At 39.8% G+C, this 25,055-nt stretch overlaps 1 protein-coding gene across 1 annotated transcript in view; it reads right to left on the bottom strand.

Annotated features, from left to right (window-relative positions):
• Positions 1–25,055, bottom strand: part of LOC124776403 (peroxisome biogenesis factor 1) — a 388,232-nt gene that overhangs the window by 322,966 nt on the left and 40,211 nt on the right. The window contains 2 exon segments of the mRNA XM_047251383.1: positions 2,054–2,880; positions 11,485–11,599. Of these exon segments, the coding sequence (XP_047107339.1) occupies positions 2,054–2,880; positions 11,485–11,599 (942 nt within the window).

Below are 25,055 nucleotides of genomic sequence, written 5' to 3'. Positions count from 1 at the left end.
AAGTTGTATTAGACCCTGTTACTTCATTGACTTTATGTATAATGTTCCACATTCTAAGCCATTCAAGTATATGTTATTAACCTTCATAAAACTTCTATCAAATACTGCATCCAATTACTCTTCCATTTGGTGAGAACAAAATTCCTAATTACAAATTCTGATCCAATGGGACATCCTAGTGTCACTAAAATTTACAACTTAAGTTATTTACTAATATTTCCATTGCCCTTTTAACTGAACAACATTTACTGCAGCTATTTCCCTCACTCTCATTAAGTCTCTGAAGTTTGATGTATTTCACAATTCCACAAAATATGGGCATTTGGTTACATTTTTTTCCTAATTTTTCAGACAGGTGGCAGAAAAGCTTATTTGTCTAAGAACTTTGCCATTTCTCTGCCATTTCATTAAACCACTCCAATACTGAAAAATACACATTCTCAAATGACCATTTGTACCTCATGACAATATAGTTTGTCATACTATCTTTGTTATTTCTTAAGAAATACATCAAGGTATTAGAATCTATTTGTGGAGAGAGCAATGAAACTTATTTACACAAGTTCAAAGATAGTAGGAGTTCCAACTGAATTGCTTGTAAAGAACAGATTTTTCTGCCAAAGCTGCACCAACCTCCCCATTCATTACTAGCATTCATAATGCTATATGCTCTTAGGTATGAACACTGAGCAAGAAAGATTCTAGCATATGACCCATTAAGCTACAGTATCAAGTCCACTGGACAAAAAAAAAAAAAAAAAATAGTCACCCCTAGAGAACTCATTATAAACATAATTTAATACTGTATAATTCTACTACTGGCATTGATAACCATCTGGATTTGGTTAGCAAGGAATCCACAACATGATGCAAGTCTGGCACATCAGGTTAAGGCACTCATTGAGGATTCGATCACACAGTTCAACCAAATTGGAAGGATGCTGATGTCAGCATTTCATCCACTCATCCATCATGTCCCACAGATGTTCTATGGGGTTTAAGTCAATTGATTTAGCATGCCAATCAAAAAATTATGTGGTGGGCGAGTGTTCAGAAAAACAGTCACATATTCTTCCAACCCATAGAACTTTGCTATTGTCTTGAAAAACATGAGTATCAATAAAATACTTATTATGCAGATGTTGACTGAAAGGAAACACCTGGAAATTCTGAATGTTTAAATGAACATGCTTGTTCATGTCAATGGTCACCTCAGTAAGCAGCCCATCTTAGGATTTATTTATTTATTTTTTTAATAAAAGACTCATTTCATCATGAACATATGTCATTTCAATATGGGCGAAAATGTGATTTGTCAGACTATACCCAGTTCTGGCAGTTAGCTACTATCCACTTTCAACGTTTTCTAGCCTACTGAAGATGCGTAGCATTACATCCCTGTGAGAGCAATGGCCTCTTGCGAGGTGACCCACTCCAAACTCTCATTGCAGTTCCTGTCACAATATTCTCCTGCTGACAGGTGGGGATGGACCTTCATCCTCTGTCTGCAGCAAATCCTGTCAGGTTTGGAAGTGATTCTGATTCACAGGCCATGAAATGCACCTCCATTCTCCCTCATTCAGTATCTTTCTCAACCACAATTCTGATGCGTTTCGTGGCCACATATGTTACACTCCTGCTTGTAGACACATTGAACAGTCCACCACAAAACACCAACAAATTCAGCAACTTCACAGACCATTTGGTCATAGGTAAGACAAAAAATGATTGTCTCTTTTTGCCACTCCTTTTGCACCCTTAGATTTACCCACATTTACATACAATGTCTGCTTGAAACATAAATATGTAACAAATCACTAATAGAGGCAGTGTATGTGCAATTGAGTGTGTGACTCAATCATTGTGCTATTGTAAAGGCTTAACAATTCATCTGTGCAAGCATACAGGGATGATTAATTTTTTGTTCAGATGCTTATTTTTGTACTTAAATAGCTGTTCTGGAAAAAACACATAAAATAAATAGCTTTTTAAGGATAAAAGTTGTGACCCTGCTGAGACATCAATGTAATAAAAAGGAAAGCCCACTACTTACCACACTGTCAATAGCAGATAAGTGAATTTCAGTAACATGTGAACTATTGTCCACAGGCAACATTTCTAGTGTAGTCCTTGACCCGGGCAAAACATTTAAAGTATGCATGACAATTTCACTGACAAATAAAGGCCTGTGAATGGTCTTCAAAGCTGTTTTTATTACACGAGTCCTTATGCTCTCAGAAGCATTTCGCACAACACACTCCAAACACACAAGTCTCACAAAGAGACAGTTTCTTGATGTTATTTTAGTACCTCCCTTGTTTTCCTCTACAGGTAAAGACAGGTTAGCATATTCTTTCACCACCTTTTGTTGGAATGGTACAACTGACAGCTTGCATATTACAGTTTCTGGATGCACTGAATCTGTTCTTGGAAAGTCTGTTTCATACACAAATACATTGTATGGCTGGAAAAACAGTTCATCTTGGTAATTAGTTTCTACCAAGTCTACACTACACTGAAGTAACTGAAGTCTATACAAGTACGTTTGATCATCTTTATACACAATGGATTTCTGTATTTTCGAATTGTTAATGGAATTCTTTAGAGTCACATCAATCACTTCCTCTTCGGCTGCAGATGCCTGGAGAAATGACCCCAGTTTTCTGACAGAGTTCCAAAGAGTAGATGCTGGTCTGAAATGTGCTGTTCCACTTTCACTATTGTCTTCAACTTCTGGTACAGAAGAAATACCACTACTTGATCCTAAAGATGGTTGTGTCTCCTGCACTTGTGAAGAGAGAGACTGGCTTGGAATGTCATTAACAATTACTTCAGTGAAGTTTTCCACATAACCAACTTCATAAGAAGGTTCCAGAGAATCTGAAACATAAAAGAAAGTTGTATTCTTCTTTTACTGTAATATGATTGCAAAGCTATTTTATTTTCATTAAATACATTTACAGTGTCACTATTTTCATTATTTTTGAATTTAATGTAATAATGTACTTTCATTTTTTAATATTTAAATGATGCTATGTTTACTTTTAACTGTAACATTTTAGTGTGCTACTGCAGTTTTCGGTTTTGTGCCATTTTCTAGCATCCACAAAGACATAATACAACATAAAGATCTGATGTCATATTATTCCATAATATATTCATATGTTACTCCACAGACATTGGGTCTTTACATTGTTGTAATCTTTGCATCTTTGTGGATATTTGAAAATGGCACAAAACCCAAATTTACAATACAGCAATAAAAAAGTTACAGCTAAAAGGAAATGTGACCTCATTTAAACAATTTATAGGGGCTGTGGATCCATATTACAAGAAATCATATACTATCGTGAGTCTCAAACAATTAAAAGCATTACACTCAAACTGGATTATCCTGTGTACACTGCCTTATTTAGTTCACTTTTTTTAATCAGAGTTTTTCTTGACTTACTTCCAAATTATATTCATATGAAGAGGATTGAATGTAGTCTCTTATGCATGTTACAACTGAATTCACTGGACTCTAAATTCAAATGTGCTACATAAATCTAACTGATATTTTGTAAGTGACACATTAATCTTCACATATTTTATTATTCACCTTTTTTCTCTGCAGTAGAACATTCATCTTCAATTCCCAGCATTCTGTCACTGTTCTTAACAAATGCAGCATTAATTTGTAAAATTAACATTTACAATAGGTTTGGAATATACAAATATCAAATGATAAGACTGAAATTTTGAAAAAAATTATAATGAAGTGCATTCCTTTCACCTAAAACCCATAAACGAGAGTTTTAATTCAATGTTTACTTCACATCGCAATACAGAGCAACTCCAAAAAGGCTCAGTTTGTAACATGTGAAATTTTATATATGACATTATTTAAATGCGAAGCAGAATTACACTGTCAGTTTTTCCTATGCAGAGGCAGAAACAGCATCTTCAAATTTCATTGTCTTTTCCTCAATTGCTCACATTTATCTCTTCATAGACTTGTAAGAGACACTTTTTCAGAATTTTGCTATGGCATTCACTGCGTGTATTCCTTCCATTCTGTTTTATTCCACAAACAGTGCACACTGAACTCTGCCCTTACTGACCAGCAGAATTTTGTTTAAGATGCTTCCACTTATTTGACATTTTCCCCCGTTTATAGCTAAATGCTTTGATTGCTATAACAATGTAAGAGCTTCCATTATACAAAAAATTTTATTCAAGTAGGTTTGATCATTATTTCTTAGTGATGTTACAAGCAATCATGTCAAAGATTGATTACTTATTTGTCATGGTGATAAGCTACTGTACATATGACACTTGTTTACACTGTTACCCTGTCTATGTTCAAGTTTTATCTAACAGCAATATTTTCTAAGAAATCCATCACACAGAAATTTTCAAACAGCCTGCTCAACTTAGTTGACAAAGCCTGTGGGCTGATGAACATTTAGTACAGTGGTGGCATATTTCTGGTTGCCAGTTTCTATGTCAAAGACGGTACTGCTTCCTTTCGCCCAGTAAGTACAGTCACTTTCAATTACTTTAATCAGACTTTTTGGATATATTTCTAGCCACATTCCTGTTTTTCTTAACATGTTCCCACCCACACAACCCCTTTTTTCACAATAATTTCTGAATCTTTTGTACTGTCTGTTTTACAATAAAAACTGAAAGTCATGCCACTTTCATGAAATGAGACAGAACTTTCATTATGGAACAATCTTCAGGTATTTTACATCTTTTACAGCCCACGTGAAGCAGACGTACAATTTTAAACTTAAAAACATGCTGCTGTATTTAATCACTTCTACGTGTGTGCTGCCCAATCTAGCAGCCACCCACCAGTCTCACCTTTGTCTTTCCCAGGATCTGTGCTTGGGGCAGAGGGGATCTCATATTACATTTGTGGGGGAACGAATCACAATTTCTTATACAATAAAAGTCAAAACCAAGCATACTAAAAGACCACTTCATAACAAGAGACTTACTACCTATAATTTTCTTAACTGAGAGTGTATAATTGGTATGAGATTTGTACACATTTTAAGTTGTCGGAATGGTAACATTTAGTTTCATGTGCAAACTTTCTATATTTACATTTCAGCAGTTTTTGACACACTGTTAACATGACGAAAAATATGAACAAGTGGAGGTACAAAGCTGTTTAAGACCTAAAGCCATCTGCCATACGAGAATAACAACAAATGGTTCTGAATGCTCTTGAAACCAGTGAATATGCGTTACATGTTCTGACTTCAAATTGGTATTGGACTGAGACATCTGTCTACATGGTGAGTCATGATTCAAAGTTAGGATTGCGAAGATCATATTTTTTCCTAAGGGAGGAAAGAGTGGAAAAGAGGGTGGCAGCTGCTCTGTCCCACCCCGTGCTGGGAGTGGCCTTGCCTTTACCAATCTCTCTTCTTGCTCGGGTATTTCACAATTTTGTGTAAATTAAATGGCCCATCTTGGATTACTTTTCCATGATGCACACCATATTTTTCAGAGAACTCCAAAGCAAGACCTGAAGACTGGTAAAATTTCTATCACTTGATTACAATAGTATGCTGATCTTAAGATGATAAAGCAACAAAGCTCAAATATCTCACAGAATGATTAACGGTATATCATTCACTGTAATTTACAAATACATTAATTTTAGAAAGTTATTAACACATCTGTTAAAAGTTACATGCCTGGTGTGTGATGGCAGTTTGTTTCTACATTTGTGTCAGTGTACCATATGCTATCTGGTTTTAATAACTGACAAGTACTGTCAACCCTAGTTCTGACCTTTGGTTCACAGTGTCCTGACAAATTATTTGTTTCACTATTTTCAAAGGTTGTCATATTACTCTTCAATGATTTAGAATCATACAGTTCATGCAATTCAAGGTTAGAAATAGTGATTTTTACACAATTTTGTTAGAAGCATCATCATTTTTTACGCAGTTTACAAGTGATTCAGATTTCATTCATTTGTTATACTCTTCTTGTCTTTGGATTCTTGTTTCTTTCTCTGGAGGTAGATTATATAGTATTTTTCCTTTTATGATGTTGAAACTGATAGCCTCTTCTTTTTGGTCGCCAATGATACTGCAGCACTGACAACTTTTTTGTTTTGTTTTTTGTTTGTGCATTTATTTTATCCAACAAGATTATACATCTAAGAAGACATCTTTAGTGAGTTAACACTAGAATATGAACAGTAGATGAGCAATACATATTGATATCATAATGAATGCACAGTATTTCATAAACATCAGTCTTACTAACAATGTGTTAGCTATTTTTCATTTAAGTAGTGTATGGCAGCAGTACTGCAAAGACCCAAGTCTAGGCAAACGGGCTCAGTGCCATAAAGCAGGCCCCCTTGCAGCTATATATTGACCCAGAGTTATCCCATAGCTCTCACCAAGTGTCACCATCTGCCTTTTGAGGTGATTACTAAAACCACAAAGCACTTTGGCATGCAGTTTACACACTTTTAGCAGCTGTAACACCAGAACAGTCCTGCTCTGGGACGTATAAATACTGTCTGTCTGGCCGGGCTGATCTTCAGTTGGATCAGAAGTCACTGATTTATCAACTGTCATCATGATGGCCTCTGCCACGAAGTCAGTGTTGCTCTGCCATTACCCTGACAAGACCAACTGATAAGAAAGTGCAGCTGCTGTCAGAAGGGCTGAGGGTTGACTTCCAAGGCCCTCCCTGCCATTGAAAATCCAGCCAGATGTAAGTCTGGGGTTCTTATCCGGATGCCTCTACTGTCCCATACTGGCAGCCAGTTGGCCTCGCATATTGCCAAGTCGACCGCGCCAGCTGGGCTTAACACAATCATTATGGCCAGCAGGAATGCTGCAACTAATCAGGAGCAAGTCAACATGCGTGTGAAAGTTCAAGGGCACTACCTCTACTGTATCAATACACAGAAATTGTGGGTTGATGCCGGGCTGCAGATGAGGGCATGTACCTGTAGCTGCCTTAAGCTTCTTGGTGCAATAAAGAGTTTGTCTTGCTGCAGCCGCATTACTCTTCCAAAAGTCTCTGATGGTTCTCACCAATAAATCAAATTCACAACCCCCAAGTGGGAGAGCCCAGCACCATCCTGACAACTAGAAGAATGGCTCTACAACCACTTGTAGAAGTCATTGCACACCAAGTCTCTACACTCCAGAAGGAATCAAATATGTATAAGAAGTTGACTCATCAGGGGAAAAGTGACAAATATGCATCCAGTCACATTAATGTGACCACTACCCATGTTCAACATTAACTAGCAATAACCACTCACAGACAGCAGGTGGCAGCACTAGCAGTGGAGTGTTTATAAGTGTGTTCACATGACAGGGAAAATAGTGCAGTCATTGTCATAATGTGGAAACAGAGTGATTTGCCTGACATCCAAAACAGCATGACCATTGGCTTTTAGGCAAAGGGTGAAAGTATTTCTGAAACAGCTAAGTTTGTAAACTTTCATGCGCCACTATGGTTAAAGTAAACCATGCATGACAAAATAGCACTATCCAAAACCGGTGCTGAGGCAAATGGGGTGCCCCACAGGCCAGAGATCACAGGAGTACATGACGGCTGCAGAGATGTTTATGGGCAAATAGACATGCAACTGTTCAGCAACCAATTGCCCAAATGAACCAAGGGGCTACAAACAGTGTCTCCTCAATGACCACTCAGAGAATATTACTGCCTCTACAGCAGGCATATGATTAATGCACCCAAGATCACTGCTGTTCGCTAGCAACAAAGGCTGGAATTTGAACACCAGTACCATAACTGAATTTCCACAGAGTGGCAAATAAGTGGCCTTTTCAGATTAATCACATTTTATGCTCCGTCTGCATCAGACGTCTGAAAGCAAACACCCTCCAACAATTTTCAGAAGGGTCCAGAGGAGAATGTTTTTGTGGCATTCCCTGGGGACCTTATCATTCCGGACAACCAAATGGATCAACACAAGTACGCATATACCCTTGGGCACCATGTCAACACCTACATGCAGTTTGTTCTTCCTCGGTACGATGGCATCTACTGTCAGGAAAATGCAACATGTCACATAGCTCACAGTGTACGTGCATGGTTTGAAGAGCACCAGGATGAGTTTATTGTACTCTCCTGCCCTCCCCCCCCCCCCCCCCCTCCCAAATCTCCCAGAAATAAATTGGATTGAGAATCTGGGGACCACCTTGAGTGGACTGTTTGCATCCTAGATCCTCAACCAAGCACAGACGGCCATGACACTGGAGGTGACATGGGTCCACATCCCTGTCTCTTCCTGCATGTCTCAAAGCAGTCTGTGGTGCAAAAGGTGGTTATTCAGGCTTTTGACAGGTGGTCACAAATGTAAGTAGTCATTGCTTCACATCTGTTTATGGCATACAATCAGTTTATTTTGAAACTCTTCCACTTGCCCATGTTTCCATAAGAAACAGCAATAAGGCATTGTGAGTCTGCCTTGATGCAAAACACTTGTTTTTATTTATTTTATTTTCTTTCCCTAACTAGTTTCAGTCACAATGTCACCATCATCAGTGGTTTTTTTTTCCTTTGTTCTAAAATGTGCAAAAATACTGTAGTTATAAATATTATAAAAACTTTTAATTTTTGCACAAGGTGAACCCCAATCCGAAATTCTTGTTCACAGCATGTTTGACATCATCCGACATTTTGATTAATGCAATTGTTGTATTATGGTGTTTACAGAAGCCTGATTGATATTTATCACGGGTGTTGTACATTTTAAAATAGTCTAACAGCCGGTGACAAAAATGTACTCCAAGGCTTTATGTACTGTGATAAACGTATTTCTCAGCCTATCATCACCCCCATGAACCATGGACCTTGCCGTTGGTGGGGAGGCTTGCGTGCCTCAGCGATACAGATAGCCATACCGTAGGTACAACCACAACGGAGGAGTATCTGTTGAGAGGCCAGACAAATGTGTGGTTCCTGAAGAGGGGCAGCAGCCTTTTCAGTAGTTGCAAGGGGAACAGTCTGGATGATTGACTGATCTGGCCTTGTAACAATAACCATAACGGCCTTGCTGTGCTGGTACTGCGAACGGCTGAAAGCAAGGGGAAACTACAGCCATAATTTTTCCCGAGGGCATGCAGCTTTACTGTATGATTAAATGATGATGGCGTCCTCTTGGGTAAAATATTCCGGAGGTAAAATAGTCCCCCATTCGGATCTCCGGGCGGGGACTACTCAAGAGGATGTCGTTATCAGGAGAAAGAAAACTGGCGTTCTACGGATCGGAGCGTGGAATGTCAGATCCCTTAATCGGGCAGGTAGGTTAGAAAATTTAAAAAGGGAAATGGATAGGTTGAAGTTAGATATAGTGGGAATTAGTGAAGTTCAGTGGCAGGAGGAACAAGACTTCTGGTCAGGTGACTACAGGGTTATAAACACAAAATCAAATAGGGGTAATGCAGGAGTAGGTTTAATAATGAATAGGAAAATAGGAATGCGGGTAAGCTACTACAAACAGCATAGTGAACGCATTATTGTGGCCAAGATAGATACGAAGCCCACGCCTACTACAGTAGTACAAGTTTATATGCCAACTAGCTCTGCAGATGACAAAGAAATTGAAGAAATGTATGATGAAATAAAAGAAATTATTCAGATTGTGAAGGGAGACGAAAATTTAACAGTCATGGGTGACTGGAATTCGAGTGTAGGAAAAGGGAGAGAAGGAAACATAGTAGGTGAATATGGATTGGGGGACAGAAATGAAAGAGGAAGCCACCTGGTCGAATTTTGCACAGAGCACAACATAATCATAACTAACACTTGGTTTAAGAATCATGAAAGAAGGTTGTATACATGGAAGAACCCTGGAGATACTAAAAGGTATCAGATAGATTATATAATGGTAAGACAGAGATTTAGGAACCAGGTTTTAAATTGTAAGACATTTCCAGGGGCAGATGTGGACTCTGACCACAATCTATTGGTTATGACCTGTAGATTAAAACTGAAGAAACTGCAAAAAGGTGGGAATTTAAGGAGATGGGACCTGGATAAACTAAAAGAACCAGAGGTTGTACAGAGATTCAGGGAGAGCATAAGGGAGCAATTGACAGGAATGGGGGAAATAAATACAGTAGAAGAAGAATGGGTAGCTTTGAGGGATGAAGTAGCGAAGGCAGCAGAGGATCAAGTAGGTAAAAAGACGAGGGCTAGTAGAAATCCTTGGGTAACAGAAGAAATATTGAATTTAATTTATGAAAGGAGAAAATATAAAAATGCAGTAAATGAAGCAGGCAAAAAGGAATACAAACGTCTCAAAAATGAGATCGACAGGAAGTGCAAAATGGCTAAGCAGGGATGGCTAGAGGACAAATGTAAGGATGTAGAGGCCTATCTCACTAGGGGTAAGATAGGTACTGCCTACAGGAAAATTAGAGAGACCTTTGGAGATAAGAGAACGACTTGTAGGAATATCAAGAGCTCAGATGGAAACCCAGTTCTAAGCAAAGAAGGGAAAGCAGAAAGGTGGAAGGAGTATATAGAGGATCTATACAAGGGCGATGTACTTGAGGACAATATTATGGAAATGGAAGAGGATGTAGATGAAGATGAAATGGGAGATATGATACTGCGTGAAGAGTTTGACAGAGCACTGAAAGACCTGAGTCGAAACAAGGCCCCCGGAGTAGACAACATTCCATTGGAACTACTGACGGCCTTGGGAGAGCCAGTCCTGACAAAACTCTACCATCTGGTGAGCAAGATGTATGAAACAGGCGAAATACCCTCAGACTTCAAGAAGAATATAATAATTCCAATCCCAAAGAAAGCAAGTGTTGACAGATGTGAAAATTACCGAACTATCAGTTTAATAAGTCACAGCTGCAAAATACTAACACGAATTCTTTACAGACGATTGGAAACACTAGTAGAAGCCAACCTCGGGGAAGATCACTTTGGATTCCGTAGAAACACTGGAACACGTGAGGCAATACTGACCTTACGACTTATCTTAGAAGAAAGATTAATTACAGGATATCACAATTATTTCATATTCTAACAAAATGTGCTAATCATTATTTCTTCTTACTTAACAGACACTGACATACAAACAATCAGTAAGAATTGCAACAATTTCTTGAAAAAATTATTTCTTCCAATTGAGAGACCATCTGTAGCATGGACGCAATAGGTAATTGGTCAGTGTGTGTACTCACCTTACACCACTGCAAGTAATGATTCCTTTTTCTACATTAATTAGCATAATCAGATGTTGCTGTCATCAGTATATTTATTATACTGGAAGTATACTTCTAATGGATTTTTATTTAAGTGTCTTGGTTTCACAGTTGAGTATTTTTGGCTCATATATTTCTATTTCTAGCACACATTATATGTCTTCAAATTGATCATATACTTTTACTATATAACAATAATGATACCGTACCTATTTAAAAAATCAACTAAAAATAATATAATAATTTTGTCTCTCACCAATTCGAAGGGAGATGTGAACATTTTTTGACACCCAAGCCACAAAAAGTTCATTTTGAAATACAATATGAATTTGGTTTAGAAGTGTAGACTGCAGTTTAACACTGTTAGACTCCTGGAAAAAAAGATAGTGCAATGGAGTAAATTACTTTGGTTTCACACAAAATTCAATAATACATAGTTACATAAAAAAATACACATGGAGAAAATAAAATATGATTAGAAAATATTGACAAACAGCATCGGTACAGGTTGTTACCTCATGAACCTATTACAGAAATGGCTTTTGGGCTATGGAAATAAATGATGCAATGGTCAACAGAAATCATAATGAAACTGGATAGATAAGAAATCTACTCAGAAAGAGGCAGCAGGAGAACATACGTACAAAAAAGGTTTGACTGATGCAAACTTATAGAGGCAGTGGCTCCTTCTTGCAGCAGAAAGGTTGAAGTGGAAAGAGTGGTAAAAGGAAAGGAACAGGATAGGTTTAGGAGAAGGTGTAGAGTTCGCAGAAGCCACCCAGAACTGCAGATCAGAGGAGATTTACTGGATGGCATGAAAAGAAAAGACTGATTGTTGAGGACTGCAATGGATGAGAGGTGAAAACCTGAGAGCTTAAAGTTGGATGGCAGGGTAACATGCAAGACAGAGATAGCGACTAAAACATCATGCACAAGTTAATAAGGGTAAAAAGGTAAGCGCATCGTATGAAACAGGATTGGATGCGATGGCCCGGGAAATCTGCTTTTCAGCAAAGCTGATACTGTTGATCCCTCCAGAACACAATTCAGAGCACACCACTTGCCACTAGTCTTGAATGTATTAATCAGCTACTTCGACAAGGCCATGACATCTTAAAACCGTGACCTGAAATGAGACCTATCATGTCCAAGATTCTGCCCACCACACCTTGAACAGCTTTTCATCATCCCCCCAATCTCCCCAGTTATCCTTGTTAGACAATATGCTCCTTCTGCACCCATCTCCCTACCCTATGGTTCCTAAACCTATGACCACCCCACTGCAAGACTTGCCCTATGCACCCGCCTACCACTACCTATACCTGCTCTGTAACTGGCAAAACATATACTATCAAAGGGATAGACACCTGTGAAACAACATGTCATATGCCAGCTGTTATGTAAACACTGTTCAGCCCTTTAAATGACTACCAAGAAGTTATCAGTTCAGACGAATAGACAAAGGCAGAGTGTATATATCAGCAACACACAATAAAATGTTGCACAGCATGCTCTACGACATGACAGTCATGACCTCGGTGCCTGTTTCACTGCACACACCATCTGGATTCTTTCTCCAGGCACCAGTTTCTTAGAATTCCACAGGTGGGAACTAGCACTACAGCAAGTCCTTGGTTCTTGCCACCCAGCTGTTCTTAGTTTTCTTCTGTCTCAGCATTTCTTCACAGTAACGACTCCTTTCTTCACTTCATTTTTTTATCTGCATCTTTCATTTTCTGACCTGTCTATTTTTCACCAGCCCCATCCCACGTCTATTACATATATTGCACTTAGCTGTTCACTCTTAGTCACTCATACACAATGTTTTAGCAGTAATCTCTGTCTTGGATATTACCCTGTCTTCCACCTTTTCAAATCTCATCCAGTGCAGTCCCCAACAATCAGTCTTTCCTTCTTGTACCGTCTGGTAAGTCTCCCCTGACCATGGGTTCTGGGTGACTTTTCCGAACTGTACTCCTTGTCCTAAACCTCTCAGGTTCCTTTCCATTCACCACACTTCCTTCCCATTCAACTCTTCTGCTGGAAGGAGGAGCCACTGTCTCCAAAAGCTTACATAAGTGAAACCTTTTTTATATGTGTGTTCTTCTGCTGCCACTTGCTGAGTGGATTTCTTATCTGTCCAGTTACATTATATGGTTAAAAATAGATTATTTTTGTTGTTAGAAATCATAATGAGCATTATATACATCACTATTAATGAATGTATGGCTGCCCCCCAATAACTCATTGAAGGTGTACTTCTTGTTTCTTATACAACCATTAAGAAAGTGAAGATCATCTCATAATATTGGCAGACATCATGTAGTAGCTTATTCTTTGGTTTCTAAGATTCTTTGTTGTATTTTGTTTATCGACAGCTTGCAGCCAAATCATGGTATTTATGCACAAGGCAAAGTCATGTTAGTAAATAAAACAGAATAGCATTTCTAGTGTTTGTACCTATTTCACAATTCTTGATGCTGAACTTTACAACATAAGAAAATAAAATCAAGAAAGAAAAAAAAATCCTATTTTGCGTGTGTGAGAAATTAATGTCTTGGGGACCACTGGAAATGTGATGGAAAAAGTACAATAATGCTACATTTGCCATCCATGTTTAAGAAGAGTAGACTGTCGACTGTCAACAAACTGTGTTATTAATCTGGATTTAATGTTCATTTCATACATTATGAACATATTGGCTAAGTGAAACATCTGCTGTTATCAACTTTGAAAAAGCTTACACTTGACTATTTACCACAAAGTTTTACTGAACTAAAATATTTAACATTTGTTAATAACATGGTGGGACAGTGATTAAATAAACATGGTAGAAAGGATTCAGCGTTTCTTTAATGAGGAAAATATTATGAGATCAAAGTGTTGCCACTGACAACTATCATCTTGATATCTATTTCATAAGAGTATCAAATTAAGTATTAGGTGAGGAACTCCTAATAAAATCACCACACAAAGATAACACATTAACAACAATGGAAACATGGTAAGTCACTGTAATACATTATGAACGATATTTCATTCATTACATAAAGCGGAAAAGATAACATTCTCGAAGTGCTTATATGTATAAATCTAGAGTCAATTTCTACATAATTAATAAAGGTGGAATTAGGTTTATTTCTGAAAATTAGAAAAGAAAATGTGAAAAGACTTCTTGAAGTTGGAAACAGAAAAGTTTTTACTGGAATTTCATGGCAAATCAGTCCATAAACAGTAATGTTTCTGGTCAACTCTTGAAAAAATATTACACTATATGCATGTAGAGCAAAAAGCGCTAAGAAGTATTCAAATACATAAATAATCAGTTTTATACAATACCATCAATTATTTCATCCAGAGTTTACATTGCAGTCTCACCTAAATACACAAGGAACGTTCAATAAGTAATGCTATACTTTTTTTTTTTCTGAAAGCAGGTTGCCAGTGCATCATAGTATTCCTCACTCATTTGGCTGTATACTTTATTTTTGAACATATCTCCATTCAATGTGATGGCCTTATGCCACCTTACTGGGTGAGCCCACATTCCCACAAGGTACCACACTACTGGTTGACACTGGAGTCAATGTCTTGCTGCATCAATAACATCTGCACCATCCATGTATGCTTCTCATGGAGTGAATCCTTCATTGGGCCAAACAAATGAAAGTCAAAAGGTGTGGGATCCAGACTGTAGGATGGATAAGGAAAAACATTACAATGAAGTTTTGTGAGCTCCTCTCAGATGCACAGACTTTTGTGAGGCCTTGTATTTTCATGGAGAAGGAGAAGTTCATTTGCATTTTTTTTCGTGACAAACATGCTGACATTTATTATTTATTCAGTTTCCTGAGGCTAGCACAACACACATCGGAGTTGATTGTTGCACCGTGAGGGAGAACAGCAAACAGGATAACGACTATAGAATCCCAGAAGACTGTGACCATGACTATTCTCAGAGCATGGCGTTGAACTTTTTCTTTGCAGGAGAGGTGATGTGGTGCCATTCCTTGGATTGCTGTTTTGTTTACAGTTCAAAGTGATAGTGATAAATGCACTATGAACAGAGATGGCGAGCTGGACAGCGAAGTGTTTGACTGAGTGTCGCGTACATTTCAACATCACAGGAGTCACAGTTGTGTGAGGCCAGCAGAGGAGATTGGACAGGTTTGCGTGATCTTGTTGTGATGATGACAGACTCACCATGCTTTTGTTCACTGCCAGGTATCCATAGATATTCTGCAACTGCTTATGAATATCTGCAATGCTCGAGAGGGAGAGGGGGGGGGGGGGGGGAGAGAGAGAGAGAGAGAGAGAGAGAGAGAGAGAGAGAGAGAGAGAGAGAGAGAGAGAGAGAAATAACTTCATAACACCTCTCTGCTTGATACCATTTTGAAGGCTACGTATAGCACCACCACTTATTCCTACAACAAATTCTACATTTTTTTCAACAGAAATTGGCAGAAGAAAAAAAAGTTGCATTACTTACTGAATGCTCCAGTAAGTAGCATTATAACTAAGCTACAAGTAGAGCTGTTACAGCTAAAAGAAATGGAAATTAGGCCAATGTCAGGTAATATTGTTTATGTACTATAAATTTAATAAACATCATAGTGTAATAGAACAACAGCAACTCATGATTTTATAGAAACCAAAAATAATTCAAGTAGTAGATGGTCAGAATATGAATAAAAACATTTACTGACCACAGCTCATTATCCTTTCTACAGAGCTACAAATCAATAGAAGCCTACCAAGGCAAGCCTGGGTTTGTAAGAATGTGATTACTCAATTGTTTTTATTAGAGAAATAGATGACATAGTGACAAACATGTTGCCTCATCTAAATATCAGTAAGCCTACAACAGGCGGAGAATGAAAAGAAGAGAATTTTACAAACAAGACCTTTCAGGGCCAGATCAACAATCTTTGAGAAATGATACATAACATTCTAAAGCATCATTCTTTGTTAGTGAAGAGCCCCATAAGGTACAGAGAATTAATAATGATAACTGCACACAATGAATGTTAAGAAAATCACAACAGCTGTTATTTTAGGTGGATTTATTAATCCACAACCGTTTTCATTCTATATAAACATCCTCAGTTGACCTAACGTTCAACAACACATAGACTAGGCTAAAAGCTACTGAAACATCCAAATAATATATGATATGTAACTGTTCATTGACTATTCATCAACTGTCTGTGTAAATATTATCCACAAAGTGTCTGAAATGTACCGATGTCATGGTTTGAAATGTCCAGTTGCCCAGTGAATTTGAAAAGTACATGCTGAAATACAACAACAACAACAACAACAACAACGTTTCAGTTTATTGACTGCGCTTGGTACAAGCACAGCCAGCGGTACATGTTGGGTAGGGCACAGCCATTCAATGAAAGACATAAACATCCTGGTTGGCATCTATCAACATACTGACTTTAAGACAGCAATCATTTCAAACTAAGTTTATGACGAAGTGTGAGGCGGCAACCTAATAATTTACACATTCTCAGCTTAAAAATAAAATGTAAAATTACTTGATGTGCTAATTATGTCATGAAAGCATAAAAGAAATTTTTAGGGAAAAGAATTAAAGAGTTGACAGTCAAGTGTAAAAGATACTATACATGTGTTCTAACATTTTGCCAAAAACAGCTGAAGGTTCGTATGGAATGAAACTGGCCATTGATAAACATTCATATCACTCAGCAAAGGAAGTACAACATGATCAAGATTAAATAACGTTACACATATTACATTTATTTAAAAGCATACTTGAACAACCTTCTAACAGATGTTCAATAAACCCTCCATGAGCCCTATTACATGCCTAATGTCTTCATAGCCACAAAAGTACTGCTCTGTAAAGCATAGTAGGATTTTAGTACATGTTGTGAAATGCACATCTGATATGGACAGTCAGCTCAGCTTCAGTGAAAATTAAGATGATGTGCCCTACACTCTTGTCATGCCTCTAAAGAAAAAAAGTCAAAGAGTGTTGAATCATGCAAACTTGCTAGCACATAATATATCCTATCAAATACATCCATGAAACTTCCTGGCAGGTTAAAACTGTGTGCTGGACCGAGACTCGAACTCGGGACCTTTGCCTTTCGCGGGCAAGTGCTCTACCAACTGAGCTACCCAAGCACGACTCACGCCCTGTCCTCACCACTTTAATTCCACCAGTACCTCGTCTCCTACCTTAAAGCAGTGAGGACAGGGCTTGAGTCGTGCTTGGGTAGCTCAGTTGGTAGAGCACTTGCCCGCGTAAGACAAAGGTCCCAAGCTCGAGACTCAGTCCAGCACACAGTTTTAATCTGCCAGGAAGGTTCATATCAGCACAAACTCCGCTGCAGAGTGAAATTTTCATTCTGGAAATACATCCATGTTCCCCAGAGAGGACAGATTGCTGACACGCAAACAATAAAATGTGATGAGGCTCCATCATGTGGACCCAGAGGTTTCTCTCCACAGGAAATGGTACTATGTTCAGGAATCCTGTAAGTTATGGAAGTTGTTGGTCAGGTCCAAAAGCATTCGATGTTGGTTTTCACGGTTTCAGACATGGCTATTTGAACTATAAAAAAAAATCTCGCATAATTAGGTAATATAGTTTCTATGATGGTGTGGTTTGCATTCCTGCAGTAGCCACAAATAATTAAGAGAATTTTGCTCATTGCACCCGTGACAGCTCAAATACCTGTACAATTGTCACAGCTCACATACTTGTATAATACGCTCCACAAAATGTCAGTCACACAACCACCTCAAAAACCAGAGTGCTTACAGAACATTTTTCACTGCCAGTGTGCTCAAGACAAGGAATTACTGTTTTTAGAAGTCAGCAATAGAATGAAGTGAAGCTATTATGTTGTATACATTTCCTGTCAGGAAACCAATACTCTTCGACATAATGAGAGCATTTGCCATGGTCCCTTTTTCACCATATCACTTGTCAATGAGCTCGAACAACTCTTAGTCCACACTGTGTCCAGAACTTAACCTGTTAACAACAAGGGGTGTATGCCAATATTTTAACATGGCAATTTTAGATGGCAGTATTTTGGACAATGGTTGTATGAGATACTGCTAGAGGTCGGGCTTGTTCTATGTCGTTTATGGCACTGCCAACTTCAGCAAGCAGTTGTAGTAGCCATTCTGGAGAACTTTGTGTATTCCAATTTGCTTTACATATTGTGCTGCTTATTGTATTCTTTCCTTATTCTGAAATAACTGAAGAGGCTGTATAGGTCCATCAAAGGGTTCAAGTATGACTCTCATGACCCAAAAAGTATTTAACAAAATTTCTTTCATGATAATGATAACTCACTTTCCTTATGTCGGCTCTAAATACTCATACAAATTTATTACTTTTGGCTGTGAACTAGCTTCTGCATACAACAAAAACTCTGCATGTGGTAATCATTCAACCATTCCTCAAGCTGCACTTCGTAGATAGACAGGGTCATTAGAGGTGGAATGTACATCACAAACTTTTCCAGGGGGATTCACATTCAAATTGGTACGGGCAAAGCAACCATTGTATCCAGCTCATACAAAGAAAGAGCATTTTATAAATCTAAACAACTAAATTTAGATCACAGGTTCTGACAGCTGATGAAATTACAAATTGAGTAACAGCAGTTACATTTATATGTATATGAAGCAAGTACATAAATTTAAAAGCAAATCTCTCCCTGTAAATCAGTTGTGTGTCAAGTTTTGCATCTACCAATGTGTTATGGAAGGACTGGCTGTCGGACAGTAATTTAGAATAATTATGCAATTACCCTAACTCACTTTCATTAAAACTCTCAATAGGTCTGTACAAAAACGAAAAGCCACTTCTGTTCAAATTTTTTTTATGGCACACACAGTCATGGAAGGAGACATTTATCTCTGTGTTTTTGTGTTGGCATCACGTAAAGAGGGCAACCTTAGAACTAAAAAAACTGGTCCACGTGTCTGAGGATTCTGCATAAACTTCATTATGTACATAGACAGTTCATCCATCCCAGGAATTGAGAATCTGGACAATTTTTGCCTGTTATTGACATTAATACTGGCAAGATATTGTTCCAGGAATTCCAAGTATTTTGAGAATGTTTTAATTTTAAATTTGAGGAGGATAACAAATGGCAAAAGAAATAATTTTTTGTATGATATAATTACAAATTAACACTTTTTGATTTTTTTTTCCTTTACTTAATGCTGTGAAACATTGCTTCATCCCAAATTTCATGATTCTAGGTCAATGAGATGTAACCTATAAATGTTGATGAGTGAGTTTATGACTATCAAAACATGTGACAGATCACTCTATCATTTGATTGAATTGACTTCGAAGCTAATGTTTATTACACCACAAAGGAACTGCACACCTTAGTATGTGATATAAATTTCAACTTGATATGTCTACCTATTCCTGAGAAAAATAGGTCTTAACAGACAGATGGACAAGCAGACAGTCGGATAATAAATGACAAAAAAATATTTTTTATGTGATGTAATTTCAAATTCACAATTTTTGTATTTTTTCCTTTAGCTGTACTGTAAAACCTTGCTTCCTGTCAAATTTCATGATTCTAAGTCAACAGGAAGTACCAAACAGGTTTTGATGATTAACAAAGCGTGTGACATAATTAGCAGTATCTTTTGATGGCACTGACTTATAAGCTTCAATTTTTTTTTCACTGCCAAGAGACTCTAGACCTTAGCATGTGACAAATTTCAACTTGATATGTCTACCTGTTCTGAGAAAAAAGGGTTTCTAACAGTCACACAGACAGACGGACATGACAGTGACCCTGTAAGGGTTTCGTTTTTACTGACTGAAGTACAGAATCCTAAAAAGTCCTCACCGCCAACAAAGATGTTGCAGGTGTAGGTCAGAGCAGCCACCTCATAGGGATGGCAATGTAGAGCATGTTTTTAGCCATGGAAACACCCTACTCATGTTACAAAACTGCTGGAGACACAACATTTTGCCTCACTCACTTAACTGTTTCACTTGTTTTGTATAATTTGTCAGATTCATTTGCAGTTTGTTATTTGTCATTTGTCAACAGGCTCATTGGTGTAGATGTCTGTCATCACGCTAGATAACAGCATGCTCTGACCTCCATTACCTCGGAATCAGTCTTGTAGAGTTAGCTATTAATTCCACGACGTTGTGAGAACATGGCCTCAACAGATGTCAGAGTAAAGATGATGCTTGCCTGAAGTCAAAGGTCTGATTTGCTATCCGTCTGTGTACTGCCAATACATAAGTGCTATATTCTACGCTGCCACTTGCAATAAATATCTAGAAATCCCTTGCCTAGCTAGCAACTCCCATTCTCTCTTTCACACATAGCTTTCCCCATCAACTGCATTTGAAATTCAAACCATTTTATTTATGATGCAAGAGTAGTGGTTAATTGGTCTCCTACCATATTGTCATAGCATTCTGAAGTTCTATGGGCTGGAGTAAGTGAACTTCTCTGTCTCTTTAAAACTTTTTCTGTTCTAATAATTTCATGTGTGCAACAGGGCTATTCCTACTAATATTCTGACATTGTGAATCAGGGGCTCCCATAACAGAAAGGCTGTCTCAATCTCCATACATACTGAAGACTATATCTAAATAACATTAAAATTCTACTAATTGTTTCTTGTCTGTAACCATCCCACCTGTCCCTCTATATGTATACAGCATACTATGGTATAAACAGAGCACAGAATTTATGTTTGTAAACACAAACTGATTGTGTCAATAAATTGATTTAGTGAGTGTAATCACTAACTAACTATAAAAGTGTCCCAAGCTGGGGCACTTCAGCTGGCAACGAGGTGTGGCAAGAATTTCACGTGACTGTTCCAGATACGGTTTCTGTGTTTTGTATTGACATGGCGTTGGTAGATGTACCCGCGGAACTTACTTATCCAATGATCCTTCTGCTACAACCGATGCAGTGGGTCAATGAGGCTCTTCTGGAGAAGCTCACGGATCTGGTGCACTGACCACTAGAAGTTTCAGAGCACGTGGACACAGCCCTTGCCCCCCAGCCAGGAGTTCCAGCAGCCACCCCCTGCCTTCGTAGTGTTTGACCACAAAGTGAAGCTGTGGTCATTCTACCTAGTGCATATGGAATAACATTTCTTGGTCCATGTGTTGACAGTTGACGTCTAGTGGCGTGCTTCTCTTGTGGCCAATGCCGGCCCCATTGTGTACCAACTCATCCAACAGCAGCATTCTGAGGGTGATCCGGACTCTTGTTTCCTATAAACCTGAAGTCCAATGTTCATGTGCCCATGGCCATCTACCATGTTTTTAGTTGTTACAATATTTTTCACGAGTCTTGTAGGGAGTGGATTAGCTGACTCCAGGGACCCTTGGGACTGTTGTTTCTAGCACACTAATGGCCAGTGTAAACGTTTGTACACTTCCTCCCTGGTGTGTGACACAGTTCTAGTGCACTCCCCAGATGAGGCTCTCCAGAACGATTTGCTCAACCTTAAGGAACCCTCCCTTGAATACCCTTCCCTCCTGCAGTCAATGTTTTACTAGCCATTTTTCCACCACGCCAAATGTTTGGCATGTGGAAAGTCTGGCCACAGGTCCAAAGTTTGTTGCTCCTAGGTGATGTCTGTCGACTGGGCACCTCCTGTCACCTCTGACTCTGACAACTCTGAGGGCAGTGATACTCCGCCATCTGTTCTCCTGATCCACATAGTGCTCCCTTCCTGCCACAAATCAGTGTCTCTCCCTGTCCTGCTTGACGGCATCCCAGATTCTCTCTAAATCGATACAGGGTCCTCTGTCACCATCATTAACTGGCCGACATATAAGGCCCTGGGATCTCACCTCTCCCCCTCTCTTGCCTTCCCACACCCAGCTACACACTTTTAGCAACAACCTCATTCCCGTCGAGGGCACCCTCTCTTCTCGTAATCAGTATGGGGATACAGCTCTCACGGGGCACATTCTGGTGCTGATCTACCTGGCAATCCTAACCATCTTGGCTTGGACCCTTTCACCACTTCGGGGGATGCAAATTCACAATACCAATCCTCATGTCAGTCAGGTGGAGGCAGATTCCTATCCCTCCAAATTGTTTGCCAAGTACCTCGAAGTGTTTTCTGCACCCTCTTCTGGCCTCAAGGACTTTGAGGAACATGTCCCACTTCTTCTGTCAGCTGTTCCTAAGTTTTAGAAAGCTTGAACCATTCCCTTTGCACTCCGAGACCATCTCCAACAGGAACTCCGGTGTCCTCACTCCTATCTCCAACAGTTGCTGGGGCTACCCCATAGTTTTTGTCGAGAATCCAGATGGTGCCTTACACATCTGCAACCATTTCAGGGTCATGGTCAATGCCCAGTCAGTTGTGGACTCTTACCCTATCCCCAAAGTTGAGGAGATTTTGTCTAAACTGGGCACCGGCAACATTTTTGCAAAAATTGATCTTTGTGACCCATACCTCCAACTTCCTTTGGATGCAGCGTCCAGGAACATTTTCGTTATTAATGCCCCATCGGGTCTTTTTCAATACAATTGACTCCCTTTCGGTATCGGCAGAGCACCGGCGATTTTCTAGCGGTATCTTAAGCAATTTTTGTGGGATGTTCTGCATGCTACCAACTACCTGGACGATACCTTGGGTGCTGGTGTCTCTGCCGAAGACCTCGGCCACAATCTGGACCTTTGTTTGCAGTGTTTGATCATATGGGCCTCCATTGTAACAAGGACAAGGGTGACCTGTTTGTGTGACAATATCTTGGCCATCTTGGCCATATCCTTCGTGTTTCTGGAATCCACCCAGTCCCACAGTTTGTTAAGTCCATCCAGAAGCTCTCTGTGCCTCGCAACAAGACTCAACTCAAATCTGTCTTAGGTCAACTGAACTATTGCCACCATGCAGCTGTCATTTTGGAGCCTCTCCATCACCGCCTCTGCAAGAATGTCCAGTGGCACTTGTCCCCTGGGTGTGACATGGTGTTCCACGTATTAAGATAGGCGCTCCTCAAGCCTACCTGCTTGATGACCTATGATCCCTCCCGGCCACTCATGCACACCGCCGAAGCCTCCAGTTATGATGTGGGAACTGTTCTTCCCAAGTGACTGATGGAGTGGAGTGGCCGATTGCATTTGTCTCTAAACCTCTTAATTCTGCTCAGTGTAACTACAGCCAAACCACATAAAAGCATTGGCCATTAGTTTTGGGTCCAAAATGTTCCATGATTATGTCTATGGGTGTCAATTTATCCTCTATATGGATCACAAGCCCCTGCTACTCCTCCTCTGAGCTGTAGCACCTGGTCCCACCAACACAGCCTGCTGCCTCCAGCACTGAACCCTGTTCCTCTCTACCTATTTTAATGAGACAGTTTTTCACTCTACCACCCATCATGCCAAAGCTGAATTCCTTTCCGGCTTCTACTGGGAGAGGATCCGGCATTTGAAGCTGATCCCAAAGTCTGCTGCCACCTCGACTCCACTGTCAATGTCACCATTGTGTGGCTACCCCTAGTTGTGGACCTCTACCAACACCACACTGCAGAAGATTTGATCCTTCATATCCTCCTCCAGCACATCCAGCACTGCTGGCCCTGCAACAGGAAGGCGCTCTGGCACATCTGGATCTCAGGTATTCTGGGGTTGTCGACAGGACCTCTCTTCCCTGGCATTGTCCTGCTACTGGGCGACAACAGCTGCACTCGATTGGTCATTCCGGTGGTTCTCCACAACTGTGTCCTCTGGTTGCTCCACGAAGGACAATGGGGGACTGTTCTTATCAAGCAGCTGGCTTGCCATCATGACTACTGGCAGGGCATGGGTTCTGATATCATGGATTTGGTTGCCACCTGCCCTATCTGCCATAGACAGCAGGTGGCCCAGCCTCAGTGATACTTCCCATCGCCATCCCTTGGTCCTGCTTATAATTGGACATTGCCGGCCCCTTCCTTGGCTCATTGTGGCTTATTGTAGTGGACACTGTGTCCAGTTTTCCGTTCATGGCCTGCATGTCTTCCACTTTCCTCTTCCCACACCGTTTGGGTCTTTACACAAATTTTCGCCCTTGAGGGCCTTCCTGAATCTATTGTCACGGATAATGAGCGTCAGTTTACTTCCTATGAATTTTCTGCCTTCTGTACTAATTGCAGCATTGCATTAATCCACACTACACCTTTCCACCCTGCCTCCAATGGCACTGCTGAGCATTTTGTGTGGACTCTAAGCCTCAAATATCCAAACTACACCAGCACCACTCCCTCAAAGAGACTCTTTACCTTTTTCTCACATCATACCATGCCACTCCGATGGAGGGCTCCTCTCCAGCAAAGAGCTCCATGGTCACCCTCTCTGCTCCTCTCTGTCCATTCTCCACCTCACAGACCATCCCACCTCTCCCCCTTCTTCCTGTTGACATTGTTTTTCTCCTGGACACCAAAAAGGGCAATGAATTTTGTCCACGACCAGCTCCGATGGCTGCTGGCCACCATTTCCCATCACCTGGACCAAGTTATTCTTCTCATCACACTCCTCGATGGCTCCCAATCCCACAACATCTAAACCAACTCTGCACCCACCGTAGTTACCCACCTCCGACAGAATCGGCCCCTCCTCTCTCTGTTTCAGATACACAGGACTCTTGACTCACTGCATGCCCAGCCAATGTGTTGCTCCTGTGCCCAGCCTGTTGACACCTTCACCTGCTGTCCCAATGGACATCGATCCACCAGCATCCCCTGCCCAGCCCTGCAGCTATGCTTCTGGCAATGACACGGCCCTCGATTTCAAGTCTTGCCTCTGCCTCTACTCAGTATTTCTTGGGGAA

The sequence above is a fragment of the Schistocerca piceifrons genome, chromosome 2, assembly GCF_021461385.2.
Source record: "Schistocerca piceifrons isolate TAMUIC-IGC-003096 chromosome 2, iqSchPice1.1, whole genome shotgun sequence".
Lineage (NCBI taxonomy): Eukaryota > Metazoa > Arthropoda > Insecta > Orthoptera > Acrididae > Schistocerca > Schistocerca piceifrons.
Note: the sequence above shows the minus strand (reverse complement) of the source record. Positions and strands in the feature narration are given on the sequence as shown.